Source organism: Varanus komodoensis, unplaced genomic scaffold (genome assembly GCF_004798865.1).
Source record: "Varanus komodoensis strain SLA01 unplaced genomic scaffold, ASM479886v1 scaffold11, whole genome shotgun sequence".
Lineage (NCBI taxonomy): Eukaryota > Metazoa > Chordata > Lepidosauria > Squamata > Varanidae > Varanus > Varanus komodoensis.
Window position 1 is genome coordinate 27,257,637 of NW_025335317.1, and position 23,506 is coordinate 27,281,142.

Consider the following 23,506-nt stretch of genomic DNA (forward strand, 5'->3'; position numbering starts at 1 on the left):
CAAGCACAATTCGGAAAAAAAGTTTTCTTAAAAACAATAGAGTAGAACAGCTAATACGTTTAGCGTTATAGCCTGCTGAGAGTTCTAGAATTTTTTTCTGTCTAAACTTGCATAGGATTGAGCTTTAAGGCTATAGTCCTACTTGTGCTTTCATGAGAGTAAATGTAGTGATGCATTTGGTTTCTTTTTCCTAGCTGGAGAACTTGACACTTGTCCTTATTCAATCTCATTCTGTTGCTTTCTGCCCAGTGTTCAAGTTTATCCAGATCACCCTGGATCTTCATTCTGTCTTCTAGGGCGTTTGCTATTCATCTAGTTTTGAATTGTCTGCAAATTTGATTATCTTTCCTTGTATTTCCTCATCTAAATCATTAATAAAGATGTTGAAGAACACTGGGCCCACTAGTTATTTCCCTGCAGTTTGAGAGGGTGGCATTGATGTGACCTCTTTGTGTCTGATTTAGCAGCCTATTTTGGATCCACCTAATAGTTTTTCCATCTAGTCCACTTTTTGCTAATTTGCTTATCAGAATGTCATGGGGCACTAAGTTAAAAGCTTTGCTAAAGTCTAGGTAGATTATGTCCACAGTGTTTCCTCTGTCCATTTGGGAGGTTACCCAGTCAAAAAATAAGATTAAATTGCCACCTGGGCATAGTGATTTGTTAACCTCATTTTGTCTTAAATTTAAGAAATTCATCCTTTGTTACCACTATTTCCCTCAATTCCTCAGACTCTCTTCTGGAAAACATTGATAGGTACAGGTAGCTGTCCTCTACTGCAGCATAGACAAATCAAAACAATTAATTTAACTTCTCCATAATCTTCTTATCCTCCTTTAGTAATCTTTTATCTCCATTATCACCCAACAGTCCAACAACATCCCTAGCTAGTATCCTGCTTCTTATACAGCTGAAGAATTTTTGACACTGCTTACTTAAAAAACTGTTGGCTTACAGGAAGCACTTCCTTTGGCACTTTATGCCCCCTTACTTCTCTTTTGGGCTGAGGTCAACCATGATTAACTGAAATCTTGGTAACTGAGCCAGTGGATACAGTGGTCCTGCTGTAGTTTCTTGACACTGCTTGTAAACTATGCTGGCAGCCTCTTGGTGTTCCCTTTCCTAACCTGTGATGTACATTATAGCTGAACTTTGAAGTAAAATGTGACTGGGTTAAACTTCCTTGGCAATTTTCCACTTAAATATATATATTAAATCCGATAGCACTGTAGTCACTACTTCCAGCTGATTCAATAATATTTACATCTCATACATGCCAAGTCCTGAGTGACACCACTAGGATTAAATCCAGGGTTACCTCCCCTCTGGTCAATCCCATTAGTAACCATTTAATGACATAGTCATTTAGGGCATGGAGAAATGTAACCTCTGTCTGTCTATTGCATTTCATTAAAGCATTTCTATACTGTTTGATTAGCATAATCCTAAACTTACATTTATCCTATGTGGGGCTAATTGTAGTCACCCATTATTGTAACACTTCAATTTTTAGTTGTTGTTGTTAGTCACAAAGTCATGTCCAACCCATCGCAACCCCATGGACAACATTTCTCCAGGCCTTCCTGTCCACCATCCCCCAGAATCCACTTAAGCTCACGCCAACTGCTTCAGTGACTCCATCTAGCCACCTCATTCTCTGCCACCCCCTTCTTTTGCCATCTATTGTTCCCAGCATTAGGCTCTTCTCCAGGGAGTCCTTCCTTCTAATTAGGTGGCCAAAGTATTTGAGTTTCATCTTCAGTATCTGGCCTTCTAAAGAGCAGTCAGGGTTGATCTCCTCTAGGACTGACCGGTTTGATCTCCTTGTGGTCCAAGGGACTCGCAGGAGTCTTCTCCAGCACTACAATTCAAAGGCCTCAATTCTTCGGCACTCAGCCTTCCTTATGGTCCAACTTTCACAGCCATACATTGCAACTGGGAAAACCATAGCCATGACTATATGCCCTGATTAATATTTACTTCATGTTCTTTCACGGGTAATATTTTGAAGAGTAGAAATGCTCACTCAGCAGGTCTGATGCTTTTCAAGCTTTTATTCTTCGCTATAGCCGGTGGTCGATGGCTTGTAGGGGGTGGATTTCCCCCTTGTGTCGGTCAGCTGAAAAAATCGCAAGTTTCTCCCAGCAGATGCAGAGCTGCCGCTCCACACCAGCCAGAAGTGTGCTCGGGCTTCTAGTCCCTGCCCTGACAGGGCTTGGATGGGCCTCTTATGGCCCCCTGTCGAACGGATTACCGGCGTGATTTATGGGAGCCCCTGTTCTTCACAGCCGTCTCGCCATGACGTAGACCAGAAGTGACATAATATCCTGTTAAGGTTCTCTGAGTATGTCAATAAAGATATGAACAGAAGTGTGATCCAGTAAGCATTGTTTACTTGAAGTTCTAAAAGCTTTTTGACAAAGTCAAAAGACTCCTATATCACAGACCTTTAAACAAACTTAGCAGTCATGGTGTAAGAAGATTATGAATTGCTAATTCATTAAAGATCAGAAAATAAAGAATAAATCATCTGTTCTTACAATAGAGCATGGGTCCTCAAACTACGGCCCACGGGCCAGATTCAACCCTTCATGCCCATTTATCCAGCCCGCCTCAGAGGTTTTGGATTCGCCGTGCCCACGCCCACCACTGCCAGCCTTGCCCTGCACGCAGGGAGGCAGCGGCGGCTTGCTCATGCGGCGATTGTTTTGGACTCACATGGAGAGTGCCTCGACCATGTGTGCCTCCCCCTGCCTCGCCTCCCCTTGCTGCTCATGCCCATGCACGCGCCCACCCCGCCTCACCTCACCGCCCCTCACCTCACTGCCCCCTGCCCCCTCTCCGCCCCTGCACCGGCCCCACTCGCCACTGGCACCACCTTTCCGGCCCATGCCCACCACTGGCACCTTTCAACTGCCCCTCTGTTGAAAAAAATTGAGGATCCCTGCACTAGAGGGATGTAAATGATGGTGTCTCCAAGGACCAATGCTTTTTGACTTGTTCATAAACTATCTGGAGTTCCAACTGCAGACTGTGTTTGTTACGAAGACCAAATTATGCGGGATAGTTAAAACAGAAAGGGACTGTGAAGATGACTAAAGCATTTTTTCCAAAATGGGCAAAAAAGTACTTGCCCAATATAGTGTTGGAGTTTGCCTCATATGTCAAGCATTCTAGCATTACAAGATGAACAGGATGTCAAGGAAGAACTATTGCAAGAACATCAAGAGATGCCTAAGCAGTGACCCAGAGGGTAGGTGTTGGGGTAGGTGATAACCTGCTCCTCATAGTCGTACAGGTGGGGGATGTTTCCCTCCTTCATCTTGTCCCAAACTTCAATGGGAATTTCAGATGTTTTCAGAAGCCCACAGCCATCAAAGGAAATCTTGCCATCACTAGTTATGCACATTTCAACTATTCAGCAAATTCTGTTTGATTTGAAATCATTGTTCTCTCTGATCAAACATACAATGGTGGGTCTTCAATGCCATTCATATGTCTTTGAAAATATATTTTTGATCCATCCTATAAAACAAGAAATCTAACCTCAAAAGTGAAAGGAAATGTCTAAGGTTATATAGGTAGGATAGTAATAGAACACAAGTCCTCATGTTGATCATTCTTACTAACGATAGGTTTCATTCTGAAACAACCCTTGACTTCAGCGTTTTAAAACAGGAACTATTTAAAAAATCCAAATCAATAAGCATGAATTAAGCATGTTATTATAGCTAGTTTATTTTCATATTTACAACAGAATCCTTCCTTTTAAATCATACTCCACAGTAATTATTGACAGCAGTATTTAAATTCTTTTATTACAAGTTTTGTATACTGAAATACTTATATACATTACAAAATGGAGAAAGGGGAAACAGCTTATAATGTGCCTTATGCATGGCCTTCCAATTTCACTAAAAGTAGTCACAATTGTTATTTCACATAAGTTGGACATGTTTCCACATAGACTTAACAAATGTACTCACTATCCAAATGTTTTTTTAAAAAAATCATACATAAACAATTGTGAAACATCCTATTACAGAAGCTAGTTTTGTAATTGTGAAATATATGCTTCAGTTTAGGAAAAGGTCTGGTCCACACACAAAGGAAAACAGGTGATACATGCATGCACAGATGTATCTGGTTCATTTCCAACGATAGCGTTCTCTTGAATGTAAATCATAATATATTCTATGTTCCTCCTCAGATGCATAGTCTAAAGGTAAACCATAATTGTAATCAATTGTTACAACTGGTAATCTTTTCCCTTGACCCATCTCCCTTGCAATTTCACGTTGAGGTTCCCTTTCATGGTCCACTGAAACTGAATTAGTTTCCTGATGTATAGATGAAGGATATGGTGTGTGGGAGGGATATGGTGCAAATCTACTTTTCCCTTCTCTGTTAACTTCATCTGAAGGATGAATTCTCTTGTAATCGTCCAGGTAATCAGGCCTATAATATGAAAACAACCATTAGTTGAAAGCTTTATCAGGGATTGATTAACAACAGTGTGATAGATAAGGCTTAATGGTTACATTTAAGCACCAGAAGTTGAGTGAAATGTAAGAAAAACAGAACTATATATAATTTGCCTTAACATGGACTTTCTCTGGAAACAAAACTTTAAAGTAAAAATGGAAAAGCTGTCCTTTTCCAAATTATGTTTATTAGAAACTGTGTGAAAGAAAGCAACATTCCCCCCCACCCCCAACTGCCACCATTGGGGTTTTTTTTCATTTCAATACATTATATAGAAAAAATATTATCAATCTAAGTCTCAGTGTATGGCAGAATCCTGTTTTGCTCAGCCTCCTCTCCAGAAGGCATTTCTCTGGTCTTTTCAATATAATAGAGAATTCTCCATGCATGCAATGGAGCAATCATGGGATGTATATGGAAGATTTGTCCTCATAAATAAAAAGAGGAACCTGAGCCCATGCTGACCTCCTTGCGCACATCAGCCCCCAAGAACTTTAGCCCTCATTTATGGTATATTAGGCAGCAATCCTATATACACTTTTCTGAGAGTAAGTAGCACTGAACTCAGGGGAGCTTAATGTGAAGTAGACATACATAGGAATGCACTGATGCAGCATATATTTATACATGTTTACTCAGGAGTAACCCTTAATTAATTTTGTGATTCTTACTTCCAAGTAAGTTAGTGTATAGGTTTGCAGCCTTAGGGAAAGCTCCTATGCAGCTATTCTGGCTGGAGCATACTATAAATTTTAAGTGTGTGTGTGTTTTTGTCTAAACATACATAGGATTGCTTCCTGAAGTGTTCTAAAGTGTTTGCAAGTTATACTAAAAGATGCATATTCTTTTTGTGCTTTGTCTTTCATTTAGGTGATCAAGTATCTTTATAGGAATATAACTAAATATATTGTTTCAATAAATATATTCTCAAACACATTTGTTCTCTATTGAAGAGACCACTATTTTTGCTACTTCACGTCACTACAAATTACATTAACTTATACTGGACTGTCCTTTTACTTCTTGATACATGTACATAAAACGTGCTCTATGTTATATGAGGTGTTCCAAAATTACAGAAAAAGGCAGGTTGCTTACCTCTAACCAGGGCTTTTTTTGTCATAGAATGCACTGGAACGGTGTTCTGGCACCTTTTTTTCCAATGGATTTTACGAAGTGATTTTGAATCATAGCAGATCAGCAGCAAACATCATTAACATAGTGCCTGCGGGCTGCTTTTGTGTCTGCTATCTGACAGTGAGATAGTGAGGGTCCTGCTCTCCCTCTCGGCTTGGGATTAGTGTGTGTGTGGTCACGCGCTTACTGCCAGCGATGTGAGTTCCGGCACCTTTTTTTTTTTTTTTTTTTAACAAAAAAAGCACTGCCTTTAACCATCATTCTTCAAGTGGTCATCTGTGAATTCACACATATGGGTGCTGTGCTGGTGCAGTGCCTGTGTTAGGGAAGGTTCTTTCAGCATTAATAGTTTTGGTGGGAAAAATGCACCCCCCGTATAACAGATGGAGTCTAATTGGAAACTGGCTGTTCACTTTACGTAATGCTGGTATAACATAAGGAAATAGTTCAGCATCAACCTGAAGTGATCACGGACACCAACACAGTGCTGGTGGATGGGTTGTGTGAATACACAGATGACCACTCCAAGAGACATGTACAGGTAAGCAACCTGCCTTTCTTTGCCATGGTCTCTGTGCATCACACATATAGGTGATTAGCAAGCTTACCATGTGGAAGGGTGTCATCATTGTAGAATGGGAAAGAGGACCGCATGTCCAAACAAGCAATCTCTTCTGGCTCTTGTGTCACCACGGTAGTGCCATATGAAAGTGCATGGTGATGCCCACTTAGCAGCTCTGCAGAGACCTTGCAGGGCAATACCAGCATGCAAATGCTGTTGAGGTGGAGACAGCCCTAGTTGAGTGTCCTTTTGGGATGATTGGAAGTTCTATTTTACCAAGCAGATATGTGAGCTTGATGGTTTTGGTCACATATTTGGATAGGTGTTGGGATCCTATTGGTGTTCCCTTGTCATGATTGGAGTATTTTGACAAAGAGACAGTTAGTCTTTCTGAACTGTTCTGTTCAAGAGCAATAGAAAGCAAGCACTCTCTTGATGGCTAGTGTGTGACGTGATCTTTCAATAGGTGTAGATGGAGCTGGAAAGTAGGATTGTAGGACAATGTCTTGGTCGAGGTGAAATGGTGTGGCTACTTTAAGTAAAAATGTGGGGTACATATGCAGCACTACCTTTTCTTTATGAAAACTCAGGTAGGGTGGATCTACCTGGAGTGAGCATTGCTCACTTGTCATTTGGGCCAATGTTATAGCAAACAAAAAGGAAGATTTCCATGAAAGAAGCCTTAAGTCCGTCATTGCAAGGGGTTCAAATGATGGCTTCGTTAATGCGTGCAGTACTATAGACAAGCTCCATGTTGGAACTGGTGATCAGTTTGGTGGATTTAGATTCTGTAGAGCTCATAAGCAGCAGTTCACTAGGTGATGAGAGAAAATGGAGGATCCCTTGATCAGTCCTCTGTGATACAATATAGCTGCCAAATATACTTTAATGGATGTTGGTTTTAGTCTTGATTGGTGTAGGGACAGAAGAAACTGTAGGATGTTTTGAATTGTAGCATGTGATGCTACAAAGTTATGATTAGTGCTGAATATCTGAAACCTCTTCCATTTCGACAAAGAGCTGATTGCAAAATGGCTTGAATTTCTGGATCCAATAATTGTTCTGTGGCTTCGATTGAATCAACCAGGCTGTCAGTTTGAAGGTATGAAGATCCGGATGAAGGATCTTGCCTTGATCTCTGGAAATCAAGTCCAGCATTTTGGGTAGGTGATAAAACGTCCCCTGAGACAGGTGTAGGAGGATCATGAACCAGGTCTGATGAGGTCACCATGGAGTTATTAGAATAGACTTGGTTCTGTCATGTCTCAGTTCGGTTATAGTGCTATAATCAGCTCCCAGTCGTGGGTGGAACTGGTATGGTGGCGTAGAAAATCCACTTCATCTTTCTCAGCACCAGCCACATGTACTACTTGGAGGTTGATATTGTGGTGTAATCACCAGTTCCAGAGGTGCATTGCTAGTTGGGTTAGTGGAACTGATCTTGTCCCTCCTGTTTGTTGACATAGAAGACTGTGCAGATGCTGTCTGTTGCTATCTGGATGTATTGGTCCACTACAATGTTCTGAAACAAGTGAAGAGCTTTGAACACTGCAAATAGCTCCAAGTAATTTATAGATTTTGGCAACTTGCATCTGTGCATCTCCCCTGCATTCGATGTTGTCTGCAGTGGGCTGCCCATCCAGTCTGGGATGCATTGGTATGCATGGTCACCATCAGATTTAATGGCTGGTTTAGACTGGTATCTGTTGTCCACCAGTAGAGTGTTTACAAAATTTGATGAGGAATTTTGACCTGTTGATATGGATCATCTTGCTTGGGATGATAAGTCTGGTTGTACCACAGTTGCAGTGGTCTCATTCGTAACCTCATGTGTTGGACCAATCAGTCTAAGAGAGTACAAAATGAAACTAATAACCAATCATCCAAGTATGGGAAAATTTTCACACCTTGTAGTCAAAGATGGGCACAAACTAGTGCCATGCATTTTGTGAAAATTATTGGTGCTGTTGAAAGACCCAATGGGAGCACCTTGAATTCAAATGCCTTGGTACCTACTTGGAATTGGAGAAATGTCTGCAGCTGGGGTGAATGGCTATGTGAAAATAAGAGTCTTGCAAATCTATGAATGTGAACCAGTCCTCTTTCTGTAGTAAGGGAAAAATATTCTGCAGTGTTGTCATTCTAAATTTTTTTGCTTTAATGGTTTACTCCCCATAAATCTAAAATGGGACGAAGACCTCCATCCTTCTTCAATACTGTAAATATTTTGAATAGAGACCTTGCTGTCTCTCTGATTGGTCTACTCTCTGGATTGTTCCTTTCTGTAAAAGTGTTTCAATCTCTTGAAGGAGAACCAGAGAACGTGTTGTTTTTCAGAACCTACAGAGAGGAAGCATGGTTTCAAATTCAATTTGGTATCCATGATTTATGATGGACAGAATCCACCAATCAGATGTGATGGATTCCCAAATGGGGAGATGATGTTATTGATGCTCAAATGGGAATGGAGGAGGAGAAACTGAAGTCAGAAGAAGGCCAGTTTGCGCTGCCCATCAGAATAAATGTGGCATAATAAATATGGTGATCCTCGCAGTCAGTCAGTCAGTGTGGAATGATCACAAGATTGTCAACCTTGCATTGCCTCAGTGATGATCAAATTTGGTCAAGGGTGGTGAAGGAATGGTATATCCTGCTCCATCACTCATGTTTTCAAGTCTGTGTGATGTTGGATGTGGTTGATATAGCCATTCACATGGTTCCATCATTGCCTCTCAAAGTGTGGATATAAGTGGCAGAGCTACTGGAACTGCATCCTCAGTATGTATGATGTCGTAGATAGAGTCCTTGTCAGACGTGGTGTTCTGCTGGACACTGACTCCCAGAGATGTTGTCATATGTACAGCCTGCTCAGAAAAATGTCCCAGATTTTCACCCGACAACCCAGGACCCTGGTTTGAAATGATGTTGTCTGGAGATGTTGAGATGGTCTCTTTGGTATTGATGGTTGAATCAGATTTGTATGGTACACTGGAGAAAGAAGAACATGCTGGAGAGTCATGTTGTGGAAGAGGATTGGTTTCAGCAGCTTGAGAGGTAGATGGAGCCTCGTATGTATCCATCTCTCTGGCCTGGGGACCAGTAGGTATTGGTAGCATGGCATGTAGCCCCATCCATACCTAGTAACATAGTAAGGGTATGGAGGCATCATCCAGTATGAATCTTGGAATGTTTGGTTGGAAAGCATGTAGAGTGTTGGGTCGAAGCAGGCAAGACATTGACTGCTGGCAGCTCATATGGGCACAGTGTTGGTGGTTGTTGAACTTGTGGCCCTGTAGCCAAATCTGAGAGGGCTTGTGCAGGCAACTTGAAGTCAAAGAACAGGCAGGAGAATCTCTTATTTTTCCTTCTGAAATGGAGGTTGGAAGTGGCGGCTCCATGAGGGACCTCAATGAATGGTGAAGATCTTGGGATCAATCAGATCTGTGGAAACAGTCTAATGGGAGAGGTGTGCCAAAGACAGGTGTTCAGGGCTTTCCATCGGTACAGATGGAATGGTTGTTACCATTGTCTTCATTTGTTCGGCCAAGCAGGAAGAATGGTGTTTGGTGTGGGAACAGTATTTCTTCTTTTTCTCTGGCTTATCCTTATTGGAGTGCTTTTCTTAACAAGCCTCTTTCGTTTCAATGTATTTTCGTTTCTCCTTACATTTTTTAGGCGTTTGAGATGTTCCAGGAGTTTTTGTCAATCCCAAGGTTTTAGCGACTCCCTCAGTCGGTATGGATTCGTGTTCAGGGGTGCCTTCCTGAGAAGTAAAAAAAGCGGCTGATTTTCCCACTGAGGCTTCTCTCTATCCCAGACCTCTTTTCTCAGATGGCTCTCCTGGTTTTTATGCACCTGCTTCATAAAAGCCTGAAATTTGTCTGCTTTGTGGCCCCTCTCCAAGGCAGAGTAGAGCGAGTGGGTATCCATGGAAGGTGTCTTTGCCACACACTGAGTGCACTTTCTAAAACCAGAGCACTACACCATCAAGGAGAAAAAGAAAAACTGGAAGCAGTAGAGTTTAGGAGGTAAGTTTTAGATGATAGGAAAGGTTTTTTTAAAGGGAATATTTCTGTGGGGAAGTGCGGAGAATAAGCGGGAAAATGAAACTGGTCAGGAAAGGGGTATTTGGGGATAGTGGGGTTTAAGTACAAGAACGAGGATAAAAGAGTTTTAAGATTGAGTTAAAATATTTGTGAGAAGAAGCAGTGAGAGAAACCGGAGGCACAGCGAACAGCGGTTGAAAGAAGACTGGCGAGAGGGCTGGAACTCTGCCTATTATACTGGGGCAGGGGGCGTTTTTCCTGCCAAAATGATTAATGCTGAGAGAACCTTCCTGAACAGGCACTGTGCAGGTGCAGCATCCATATGTGTGATGCACAGAGATCACGATGAAGAACAGTAGTAACAGAGTACGAATCTACAAAGCAATTGTTTATCCTAAGGATGAAAGATGGTTGGCTTCAAGTCTGATTTGCTCATTTGGTGTCAAATTCCAGTGCATCTTAAAGTTGTTGAGTTCATTCCTTTATTGCTTTTGCTCCCACATCATCCCAATAGACTTTCAAAATAGTGAGAGAACATCATGGAAAATAACTTAAGGTTACAATCCTGAGACCAATCACAGTGAAAGCAATGCAATTTAGGTATGGATACTTGGATTGTCACTTGGGTCACTGCATCATGCACATATTCCTCCAAATCTTTCCTCTCTTCAGGGTAACTCCAGGGATGCGCTGGAACTCACATTTGCCTGGATCTCCAATTAACCAACATTTGAAACTGCAGTTTAATATTAGTTACAAATCCTGTTAAACAGGAAAATGTTGTAAGTTTCAATGTGTCCCCTAATTTAGATGGGAGTATATAATTTATTCTAGAATTGAGAAGCTGTGAGTGCTATAGCCTCCGATTTTTTCACTGCAGTTAAGAAAGAACTAAGTGTCATACTTGCTCTAGCCCAAACAGAAGAAAGTTATTCTCATAGCTAACTTTCCAAAGATTATTTGTTTCAAGGGTTACATGATGTTCATGAGCAATTGGTTCTTAAAGTCTTAAATTTTTAAAAAGAGTGATGGCAAATACTGTTTATTTATCTTATGTAATAATATAAATGGTCTGCTATTTAATTTATATTTCAAAGTGTGAATTAGTGATGTGCTTTATATGTATGCCATGACAACTGAAACTTTACCTGCAATTTATATTATAGCCATTATCAGAGCCATAATCTTTGCGAACTTTGGAGGATTCTGGGAAGTGCTCACATGAAAGAAAAGGATGACCTCTGAAAGAATAAAGCAAACTTATTAAAACAGTGTAAAGTTAGAACAGTGTAAAGCAGCAACAACTAGGTGCAAATAATGGATTGGATCCAGAGTTGCCCCTCTGCAAATGAAAGGCCTCTTTCTGTAAGTGACAGGAATGTATATCCAGTGGAAGAATGCAACAGGTTGATGGCTTTTCCCTGATTCCGCCTTTCCCTGCAGCTTCCAGTCCCAGGTTGCACACTGTTCTGGAGGTTCTTTCCAATAATTAGTAAAAACTGCCTCCTACCTATCCACCTGCAGGATCATCCAATGTAGAATTATATAAAACAATAGGCATAATGTAAAATAAAGTTTGAAATATGAAAATGGTGTGGTCTAAATTTTAATTGTTTTTTTCAAAACTGCATAGAACCAAAGAATAACAGTGTTTGTCATATGTTAATCATTATCAACTATGTACCACTGTTTTCAGCTTTATAAATATCAGAAATTGTCAAAATTATAACTTGCTAATATGAGTGAATTTACAGAAATTAATGGCAGGCAGGAATATAAAAATGGTGTAGCCAGGAGAACAGGCTTTTACACCTCAAACAAGAGGAATCTGTCAGAAAATAAAAGGGAATGAATCCTCCCCCAACCACTTCACATGCTACTTCAGTTGTGTCCATCAATGGCACAGTATACATAGAATGAGAAGCTACCAAAGGTGAATTTCCTGTGGGGCTTCTTGTCACAGCAACAGCTACCAAGAGTCCTGTGTGACTTTCAACCGCTAAAATGTCATTTCCACTGTATGCATATGTGACAAGAAACTACGAAGTGTCCCTGCAGCTTCCCTAATTTTCAGAATGGCTACCATGATGAGAAGACTCATAGGGAAATTCACTCACAGTAGTTTCCCTGTATGTGTGAATCAGGTCAATAACTACTCTTGAGGGAAAATAATATTAAAAAAGAAAGAAAGATGAGCATGGTAGGCATATGGTCAGCGCTAGTAATTCATCTCACCTTTCTAAATAGCCTTCATGTGGCACGTTATCATTGGTTAAATGGTCATTAAAAGCCATGATCCTTTGTTTAGGTACCCTGTTTAGAAAATCGTTCAATTCAGGCTGCTCATTGAAATCACTGTAAGACTGATGGTCCTGAAAAGATCTACATCTTGATTCAGAATCTCTGTCATCAAAATCTTCTAGTGGCATGTCTCTTTGTGACTCACTATGATGCGGGTGATCAAGCATTCTTTGTCCATGTCCCCTACTAACAAACTCAAAATCTCCCATGGGGGGTTGCATATTTTCATGAGTGGGAGAGTCTTGAAATGGTCTCATCTGTTGCACAGGTCTCTTGTTGAGGTAAGCCAGATCTTTTAACTGCATATGTGGTTGAAATTCATCATTAGACTTCTGGTCATAAAATGGTCTTCGCCTTTGTCCATGGCCTCTGTTAACCTGAGAATCTGTTAACATATCGCTGTGAGGAAGGATAGCAGGAAAATTTCGCTGTCTCTGTCCACGCCCCATATTAATGATCTCTTCTGATGGTGCACTTTCTGGAATGTCCTCACAAAGCTGCCGATCCTGGAAAGGTCTTAGCCTCTCGCCTGATGTCCTTGGGGCAAAATCTAAATCCTTCCACTGCATTTCCTCTTGGTAGCCATTGTAAAATGGGTGGCTGGGAAAATGCCTTTGCCTCATTGATATTAATGGTTGCAAATCATCTTGAAACTCATGATCATGATATGGTCTGCGCGGATGTCCAGGACCCTTATTAATAAAATCAAACTCTCTCAATCGGATTTGTTCTGGGAAGTCACTGTGGTCACTGTCATAAACTCGTAATCTTTTTCCAGGCCTGTTAAAAAATGCAAAGGGTTCACTTTCTAAGAGTAGCAAGTGCCAAAATTCTCTGACAAAAATGAAGCATCAAGAAACAATTGATATTTTAAAAACATTTTAAAGCTGAAATTCTTCGTAAGCACTAACCTATCCCCACTAAATACAGCAAAACACACACACACACACACACACACCTGGCTAGAATTAATATGGCTTTTAGCATTTGTTCAGAATTCTAAAACATAATTCTTATTTAGGCATGTAGGCTCCAATCAACCCATATTAAGCTAACCCATGGGTTGGTTAGAATAACCCATGGTGTACTTGACAGATGACTGGGCTCACTGTGAGTTGTTCTCCCACTCCTTTTGATCTCCCAGCAGGTATCCAGTGTCCTTTATGGCAAAACCTGACTTGGCTCTCTGTCCCCACTCCACCTTTTTAGTTTTTTTTTTCCTTTTTGAGCCTCAGAAATACTTCATATTTTGAGGTTTTCTAATATTCCTAAAAAATTGCACAGTTGTATTTGTAATTTTATTTGGGGTGGGAGGCAGTCTTTCTTATGTGCAGAAATGCATACTTATCACTTTGTGATATTTATAGTCTTACCAGGTTTATGTTTTTACCTGTTTTAGTTGTTAATGTGAGCAGCAAAGTGCAGGAGGCTGGGAGAGCTGGCAAAAAAAAAAATTTTTTTTGACTGGGAAATATACAGAAATTTCAAGATTTGGGATATATGTAGGGCTGCAATGAGGAGAAGGGGAAGGAAACTCCCACTGAGCAAGAGGAAATCCTTTACCATAATGGAGAATTCAGCTCTGAAAATGGAACTATACAGATTTAACTGCTCTAACAAACATTTTTCTTCCTACCACTTTTAATTTAAGATAAGTTACCTAGAAAATTCTTCATTTGGTAATCTATCAATATGTCCATCTATATCATTTGCTGGTGACACAGTATCTCCATCAGCGTCCCACAAATTCATTCCCAGATTGCTAGAATAAGTCAAAAGAGAATATAACAAATTGTATTTGCTGAAATTACTGTTACAAAAAGGCAAAATCATATAACAGCACTAATTCCAGTAAAGAAAGATTGGTTGCCAACTCTATTTATAGGTTAATTCGGTTTTACACTACTTCTAGATAGCTAGTCCTTGGGATAATATTTGTGCTTTTGTGAACAACTGATAGGTGTGCTTTGTCTTGGATATCCAAAATCTGTATCAGGACTTACTAACTGCTTACAGGTTAAACACAATGTGTATTTGGTCAAAGCAACAAGTGACCAAAGCAACAAACTGGATATTTTTTACACCCATCCGATCCAAAGTCTAGTGGGGCACTGATTTCATATAAAACATGTAACAATGGAAATGGAATATACTAGTATCATTTCACAAACTTAAATTCCACCAATGGAAGTCTGCTGAATCTTTGCATTACATGAGCAGTTGTGCAATATACTTATGAAATGGACTGCACTATGCAGTGTGCAATGGGCATGCAAATGTAATGTGCATCTGATTGTACAACCTATTATGCAAGGAGGTACACAATAGTAATACTAGTTGTGCATCAGTGCTTGTGCAAAAGTAATTTCATCTGGATTCTCCTCCTCCACTTAGTTCAGAACTTAGTGTCCGCTAATGCAACATCATCTGCGTTAACAGAATGACAAACCGGATATTGTACAATACAAAAATGGGTCTTCACTTACCTTCTCATTGGTTGAGTTTTGAGATCTGTCAGATATATATTACCATCCATATGGTGACCACGAGCCTCCCCAAAAGCTAAACAGATTGTAAGAATATTAGCTGTATGGAAGGTTATATTGTGAAAAATGCTATTGATGAGGCTTCAAGTATAGTAGGTCTTGGCTTTTTAAAGAAAAATTCTAGCATCACATTCCTTCTGATACTGGCAGAGTATCATTGGGCAACAGTAACAATAGCTGGAGGCATATCACTGGGCAAGTATAACTGCAGAAGGACAGTGCTGATGTAACAGCAGCTTCTTTTTGACTACTGTTGCCAATTCAAGAGGTTTCTTATCACTGAGGTAACTTCTTGTGTTCACAAAAAGAAAGTAGTTCAGCAAGACCAATCAAATGTTTTAATAATAATAATAACAATAACAATAACAATAATTACAGTTTAGATTAACCAGGCTTCTTGTTTAGGTGTAATATGAACATGCAGAAGAGGTGGAGGGCAGTGTGAACCTGGAACTGAAAAGATGACAATGCTGGCATGAGGCAGGCCTCAGTAGGGAGATCATGCCATAATTGGGGGCCTCTAAAAGAGGCCTCTACCTTGTTGCCATCCTACAAGCCTCCCTTGAAGGTGACACTCAGAGGAAGGCTTCAGATGTAAACTGTAGGTTCAAGTCAGGAGAGGCATTCTGTGAGGTATTGGAGTCCCAAGCAGTGTAGAGCTTTAATACATTAAAACTGTCACCATGATTTGGGCTTGGGTGAAGACAGGTTGCCCATGCAAGCAGAACAGCATTGGTGTTATATGTTGGACTTTATGGCCTCAGTTATTAATCTGACTGCCACATTTTATATAAACTGCAGCTTTTTTCAAGGGAAGTCCCATGCAGAATGTATTGCACTGGTCTATGAGTTTCAGTCATGTTATTCTTGTCCACAAAGGGACATAGCTGGTTCACAAGGTGCAGCTGATAGAATAAACTCTGTGCCACTGAGGTCATCTGAGTCTCTTATACAAAAAGAGCCTGGAAGCTTAAACATTCAAATTAATTATACTTCCCAGCTATACCTGTACTTAGGAATTATAGGTTTGCTCTAACTGTAATTAGTTTTTTTAAAAAACTAGGATCGAACATGAGATATGGTTGTTTTTCACTAACTGCAGCCAGAAGAAAACTCAGGTTGCTTACCTGAAACTGTGGTTCTTTGGGTGGTCATCTGTGCATGGGCTCTGTGCCTTCATGGAGCCTGTTGCTGGGAAGATTATACAGCTGAGCATTAGTTTGGGTGGGAGCCCTCCCCTTCCTGTTCCCTGCATCCATGGGAAGGGCTCCCACCCATTCCCTCAGTTCTGTTGAGACTACCTATAGGTCCCAAGGCTCAGGGAGGAACATTTGTATTGCCCTGGTCTGTGACCCCCACATTGGGGGGCAGGGAGTAGGCTGTTTTCAGTTTTACCCCCAATGGGGCCAATGGACAGGTTGCATGACTGCACAAATGACCACTTGAAGAACAAAAGTTACAGGTAAGCAACCTGACTTTCTTCTTTTTGGGCTCTGTGCATCACGCATATGGGCAACTAGTGGTTTGGTGGGCTCTGAAGAGTCCAATTCCACATAGTCCATCGGATCTGATGACTTGGAGGACAGAGAGGGTGACTGGAGATGGACTTCCATAGGCAGTTGGGTCCCAGAGACAACTGGCCTTTGGTCATCCAGAAGGAGGTGGCTCAGAGGTGACCACTGCTGCGGCTCATATTTAGGTGGTGCTGGCCAGTCATATCATTGCAGACTGATTGCAGGGTCATGCTGATATCTGTGATAGAAGTGGGTTGCAGGTGGATACTAATAAGGATGTACCCAATATCACTTTAGCCATGGAGACCGACCAATGAGATGAGGCCAGAGATGGATGTGCGGATAAGGATCCATAGTATAGTAATGGTGTGTGAGGTATCAGATCCAGTGTATCTTCTTGTTGAGCTGAAGACATCGGTGGTGATCAGACTGGAGAGTCCCTGATTTCTCTATCCTGAAAAAGAAGACAGAGCTGCAGGATCAGGCTGGACCTCTTGCTCCAAAGGCACTGGTGTTGGGGACCAATGAATTGGAGACCCTTGGAATGGTGGCCCTCTTGTTTTGGAGGGACATCTTGAAGAAGTCTCCTTAGACATCCTTAGAAGTCTCCTAAGGAAAAGCTCCTTAGGTCTGTGCTTTTCCACACTGTTAGGAGAACAAGTGGACCATTTAGAGTGCTTCTTCGGTCTTTTAGCCTTCTTAACCATTCCAGCACTTTTGGATTTGAGGTGCTTTTCTCTTTCTTCTTAGGCACCTCCGAGTCAATGGGAGGTGCAGAATGGGAGGCAATCCGCTTGGTTTTAGTTGAACTGCTGGCCGCTGGTCACTTTTTAGGGACCTCCTTTGGGGCTGATTATTCTTTATCTGTCTCACACATGACTCCCAGTGAGGAGTCCAACATGTGGAGTCTCCTGGCACTATTGCTATGAACCTGTTTGGTGAACACCTGGCAATGCTGGCATTTATCAATTCTGTGCTCCTTGCCTAGACAGAACAGGCGCAAGGAGTGGCTGTCACAGGACGACATTTTCACTCCGCATTTGGCACACTTCTGAAAAGCTGGTTTACTTGGAGACATCAGGTTAGCAGAAAGGATAAAGATGGTAGAAGGTTTTTTGTTTTTTGAGGGATGAGAGACGGGAGGGAGGTGGGGTAAGAGACTAGGAAATAAGTGAAGAATAAGTAATAGAATTTCATGAATAAATAATAAAGATGAAGATTTTGAGGGAAAATCAGTCAGAAATGAGCTCTAAGGCACAAGAAATGCAACAAACAGGAGAACACTAGAGGGACCAATGCATTGTGCAAATGCCGGTCAAAAGCAAACTGATGAAATTGTGGGAGCCTGTCTTTTATATGGGGAGGGAGGGGATGGGGCTCCCATGTAAAGTTCTAGGCTAAGGTAGAGAATCTTCCTGGATAAGGCACTGGGCAGGCGCAACACCCATATGTGTGATGAACAGAGACCATGATGAAGAACCAGATGTGACGTCCGAGAACCACTGCACTGATGAGCATCCTGGAATCACAGTCCACATGATGTCTTGTCATTGCCAGTTGTTGCTTGGATAGTTGCATGGCTTCTCCAATGAAGACCCTCACCAAATCTCATTTGTCTGATAGAAATGTGGTGAGGGATTCCATTTTCTCCCAGAGGAAGTATTGGTAATGAGCCATGGTGGCCTCATAATTTGAGATTTGCAGTCCAAGTCTCATTGCTGAGTATATTTGGTGAGACATCATGTCAATTTTTCTCCTTTCTTAATCAGCTGGTGCAGTGTGTTTTTGGTTCTGACAACCCTGTGCAGATTCAATGACCACCGAAGTAGTATTATGGAAAAGGTAATGGATGCTGGAAAATACTCAAGTTGAGAAGAGAAGGACTTCCGGTTCTAGCCAGAGGCAGATGAAAAGAAACTGAGGGAATGGGCAGGACCTTCTCCCTTGGATGGAGGGAACAGGGAGGGGAGGGGCTCCCACCCAAACTAACACTTAGCTGGAGAAACTTTCCAACAACAGGCACAAGTGCAGAGCCCATATGTGTGATGCACAGAGACCACAAAGAAGAAGCAGAAGCTTTTGATTCTGTCCTTGCGTGCACAGATAAGAGATGAGGGTGAGCCAACATTTTTACAAGCACCTTCTAGTAATAGCCATAGCTTGTTGAATAGACCATTATCTTTCAGAGAAATACATTACTTTTTCACTCACAAGAATTATCCATTTGGATAAGCATTCTCATATGAACTAGTACAGCTCAGATTTCATTCTTGGGACAATGGTCTCTAATATCTCAATAAATATATATTGTGGACAAAGATAATGGAAGTTGTATCTGACAGCACATGCTAGGTATTCAGGTAAATGGACACGTACATGTAAAAATAATGCAGATATTGTCAGGACTGGTTCACTGTGGACCAGTTCCCTTTCCCCCCAACCATACAGAAGAGGAAAGCATTTTTGTACATATATGGGAAGGTTGATCATTTCCACTTTTAGCTTCCTGCTGTTTCCCACTTCTGAAAGCAACTTTTTGGATGGCATGAGACTAAAGTGGGAAACAAGGCAGGAAAAGTGGTATGGGCATGGGTGGTATTCTTGGAGGGGTCCTTTTGGATCCCAGCTATAGCAACCAATGCAACTAGGTAGTGTATGCAGAATTTTGGATTTTGTTCAAACAGCACAGATACCTTGGATTGCTGTTTCAGGATCCCAGCCTTCAACATCAATAAGGTATCTAAAAGAATATAAACATATGTGAATAACTTAATCAGAACTTATCACTGTAGTAAAAATAGTAAGTGCAGAGTAATTTAATATCTGCTAAAATACTTACCGACATATAAGGTAACCTGTTCTATTAATTCCATTAGTACAGTGTACTCCAATGAGCTTGTCTAAATAAAAAGCAAAAAGAAAATGCTTTTAAAAAGCAAATTGACTTCAAAAGCACTGCAGCTGAATAAAGTATTGGTACAAATGTGCACCTTTGAAACTTTGATTCTGGATACATTCTCCATGGAATGCGCTCTTTAGAGAGATCTGGCTGGCACCGTCATTATATGCTTTTTGGTGCCAGGTCAAGACCTTTATTCACCCAATATTTTAATGTTAATAGATTTTAATTATAATTAATGATTTTAATCTATGTAATTTATTTTAATAATTATTTTATTTATTTCAGTTGTGGGATATCTAGTTTATTATTGTTTGGGGTATTTATAGATTCACTATGAGCCATCCAGAGACAAAAGTGATTGGATGGGCTAGAAATATCCCAAATAAAATAAATATCCCAAATAAATAAATTTAGTAATCTACAAATTCAGCAGAAGGCTGTATGCTCTTTGCTGCACTGTCAAAACCCCATTAAAATGTATCAAAACTGCCAAAACAAGGATTGACCACTAGTTTGATGGTGGGAGACATAGAAGGCTGCCTGGTCAAAGTCTTCAGCCACCCTCCTTCTCTTTTGCTTATCCTCAGAGCAAACAGCAGAGAGGATATCTTAGTTGATCTGCCCGCAGTATAATATGCATTTCAAGTACAGGCCTGATTGGGCTTCTTTCCCCCAGATGATCTGTGCTACGTAAAAACCTGTTTCTATATGTGAACTGACTTCTTTAGGACAAAAACGTGGGTGTAAAATTTCACTGGGTGGGATTCAAAGAAGCACACCAATAGTTCTCGAAGGGGCTTTGAATTTCTTGAATAACAGTCTCCTCATGCTGTATGGAAACTCTGTTTGGAACTGGGTCAAACCACACAATACATTAATTATGTGAGTATTTAACATGTTGAATTTTTCTGTTTTATTAGCAACTGCATAGAGGTCACCCAATTGGGATTGGAACCACAGGATGAGAGAATTATTAACCCTTGCCTGCCAAATTCCACTCCCAATGAAATCCTCCTGAGTTGCTATTTATGCTGGGAGGGAAACTGATACAGGCAACAATACCAGCTTCTTTTCAGGGAAGAATAAGGAAGTCATGGGGAAGATTTTCAGCAGTGGAGCTTTAAACCCTCTTCCCTGGTTGTTGTGCTCCTGATAAGAATCTCTTTGCTATAGCTATTCTATATATGACAGTTATTGAACTATCACATAAACCATGCTTGCTGGGTTTGCATGATAATCCTCAAGTGGGTGCTGCAGATGTAATGTGGCATCCATGGGTGCTATGACTCACCATGGCTAAATACCTTGGCTCACGAACTTGATTTGTTCCATGACTCTGGTCATGATCCAAATTGGTTGTGAGCCAAGTCAAATTTCCCCACAAGGTTCAATGTAAATAAGGTTAATTCATTCTGTAAATATTTTTTTTAATCACAGGGAAGACATGCACGATTGCCGGCATGCTGGGTGGGGGAGACAGGCGCGATCCCTGTTGAAACCATCAGAAATAAAAATTAAAATGTTTTATTTTTGAATTACCAGAGAATGACCAAAGAGAGACTGTACCCCCTTCCCCCGCACAACACACATCCATCCTAGGAGGGCTGACAGAGTTTTGGATGATATGATAGATTGCTCCTTGATCTACTTAGTTTCCTATACCCATCTTGAACAAAATTAAATGCTGATAATCACCATTTTCTGCATTTTCCCAAAGGAACTTTCTGACCCATTTTTTGAATTGTAGAATAGTAGGATCATCTGGGACCTCAAGTCCAACAGTAAAAAGTTTCTTATACTCCATACTTTTAGGCAAATCCTAGCAATGAGAAGGTGAAAAAGTGGAAAAAATTAGTAATTCAAATTATTGTATATCTCTAAAATTGATACAATATTTTAAATACAGGTTCTGAGTAAAATTAAATGTGTAGGAATGAAAAGTTATGCTGTCAAATTAGTAATTATTCAAGTAAATAATTATTCCAACAGCTGTAGCATGACTCATACTTTTGAGAACCATTTTTTGGTACAGATCTATCTTCAAAATTAGAAAATTAATGATATTGCATTAACTCCACTCAGAGTTGTGTCAAGTTTCTTCCTTGCATCACTATTTTCTTTGTACAAGATTGAACAGGAATCTTTGTCTTTGAGATAACTTTGGAAAGAACTAAAAGGTTTTATATATGACATTACAGTAAGATTATCCAGGCCCAACATTTTGGGGGTCATAGAATCACCATGATAACTGAAAAATACACACAGTGCTGTCAGCTGAGAATCAGTGCTTCTTTTGGTTTGCAACATTTTGAGAATTTATTCAGATATTCCTTCATAATCTTTAAACGGTCTCTCGTTTTCTGATTTTGGTAGTTAAAAACAATGAATAGCAGGATCCTAGTATCAAACTGGGCAAATCATATCTTCTTGATCCACCACTGTGAGTCACTGTACTGCATGTTTCCCAGTCACAGCATAACCCATCAAAGTGAACCAGCTAGTGTGGCCAGGAGTCCACTTTCCTAAGGCATCAAGTATTTTAAGTTTGTAAGTATTCCACACTAGACAAAAATGTTGGCGATTGCTGCTCTTCTTTATTGATTGCATTTTGTATGGTCTTTCTGCTTTATAGACAAACATTCAGAAAAAAGGATAAACAAATGCAAATATAAGAAATTATACAACTTTAAAATTTTAAACCCTAAGTTAGAAAGATACATTTGATCCTCCTCCTGAACACATAGAAAGTGGGGACTAGTAACTCTAGAGGACTAGTGTTTTAGAATTTGGAAGCAGCACAGGAGAAAGCATGAGTGGGCCTCTGTAAATGAAGATGTCTTCAAAAGTGCTTCTCCTGCTGGTTTTAACAAGCAAGCAGGTTCATACTGACATGGTTGGTCCTTCAGATAGCTAGCCCCTAATCTATGTAGGGCTTACCATTAACATCTTGAACTGAGCTTGAAAAACAATTGGCAATCAGAGCAGGTCTTTCTGTAATGGAATGATGTGATCCTAATACTGTACACAGATTAGCAACCAATTGGAACAATCAAAGCATTTGCACACTATTCAGGAGCAACCCCATCTAGAGCATCTTGTGATGTAACATGGAAAAGTGTCGTCAGATCATATTCACTCAGGATCATCCACAGTTAGCATACTAGGTTGGGAGAATTCAAGAGTATGCCCAACCTACAAACCTGATCTTTCAGGGAAAGGTACCCAGATGCAAAGAGTGAGTTCCAGTCCTGAACCGAAGCTTTCTGTTGACAGTAATCCTGCTTATTCTGGATGTAATCTCAGTTTGTTCACCCTCATTCAGCCCATTATCAAATTTAAGCAAAATCCAAGCATTGCAACTGCTTCCTTACAGATAGGTAACACGGGTGAGTGTCATCAGCATATTCACAGCATCTTACTTGAAGTTCCCAAAGACTTCTCTAAGGAGTTTCATAAAGATGATGTTAAATAACACTGGGGACAGGGCACAACCCTGTGGGACACTACAGACTGACTGCTGTTGTACTGAACAGTACCCCACTGGAGTACCCCAAAGCCACTTTTCAGATATGATACTATAAGAAAAGAGGACTGCATACAGTACCTCCAAGGTTTGATGGTATCAAATGCTACCAAGGATTCTAAAGTCCTGTTGAAATGGTTAAAGGTAAACAATATCATTCAAATGGATCTGAAGTTGCAAGGCCAAGATCTTTTTACTTGACTAAGTATAGAATATTTGAGACTGCCCTGCAATTCTACAGATCTGTGGGGTCAAAGGAAGATTTTTTAATAGGTCTTATTGCTTCCTCCTTCAAGCAAATAGGAACATGCCCCACCTCCCAGAGATATTAAACATTTCCATTAGTCATCTAGCCAGTCCCATCCTGGCTGATTAAGAGCAAACAAACTGTAATTCTGCTTTTCCAAATACATTTGTCCATCTTGTAAAAAACATAATTAAGCAGCTAAAGGCAAAGTGCTACAGCAGGAACTGAGCTGTTTGCCCTAGA

General features: G+C 40.5%; 1 protein-coding gene across 4 annotated transcripts in view; it reads right to left on the bottom strand.

Moving 5' to 3' along the window:
- Nucleotides 1–3,713: 3,713 nt before the first annotated feature.
- Nucleotides 3,714–23,506, bottom strand: part of LOC123018508 — a 42,844-nt gene continuing 23,051 nt past the window's right edge. For 3 of the 4 annotated variants that reach the window (XM_044420699.1, XM_044420698.1, XM_044420700.1), the window contains 8 exons: nucleotides 21,189–21,312; nucleotides 19,431–19,491; nucleotides 19,285–19,331; nucleotides 15,018–15,093; nucleotides 14,192–14,293; nucleotides 12,466–13,311; nucleotides 11,379–11,471; nucleotides 3,714–4,458 (listed from right to left, as the gene is read on the bottom strand). In XM_044420699.1, coding sequence (XP_044276634.1) covers nucleotides 4,149–4,458; nucleotides 11,379–11,471; nucleotides 12,466–13,311; nucleotides 14,192–14,293; nucleotides 15,018–15,093; nucleotides 19,285–19,331; nucleotides 19,431–19,491; nucleotides 21,189–21,297 — 1,644 coding nt within the window. In that variant the 5' untranslated portion in view covers nucleotides 21,298–21,312 and the 3' untranslated portion in view covers nucleotides 3,714–4,148. Of the gene's footprint in view, nucleotides 4,459–6,230; nucleotides 11,472–12,465; nucleotides 13,312–14,191; nucleotides 14,294–15,017; nucleotides 15,094–19,284; nucleotides 19,332–19,430; nucleotides 19,492–21,188; nucleotides 21,313–23,506 lie in introns of all 4 variants that reach the window. The other variant, XR_006413789.1, reaches the window with a different exon arrangement.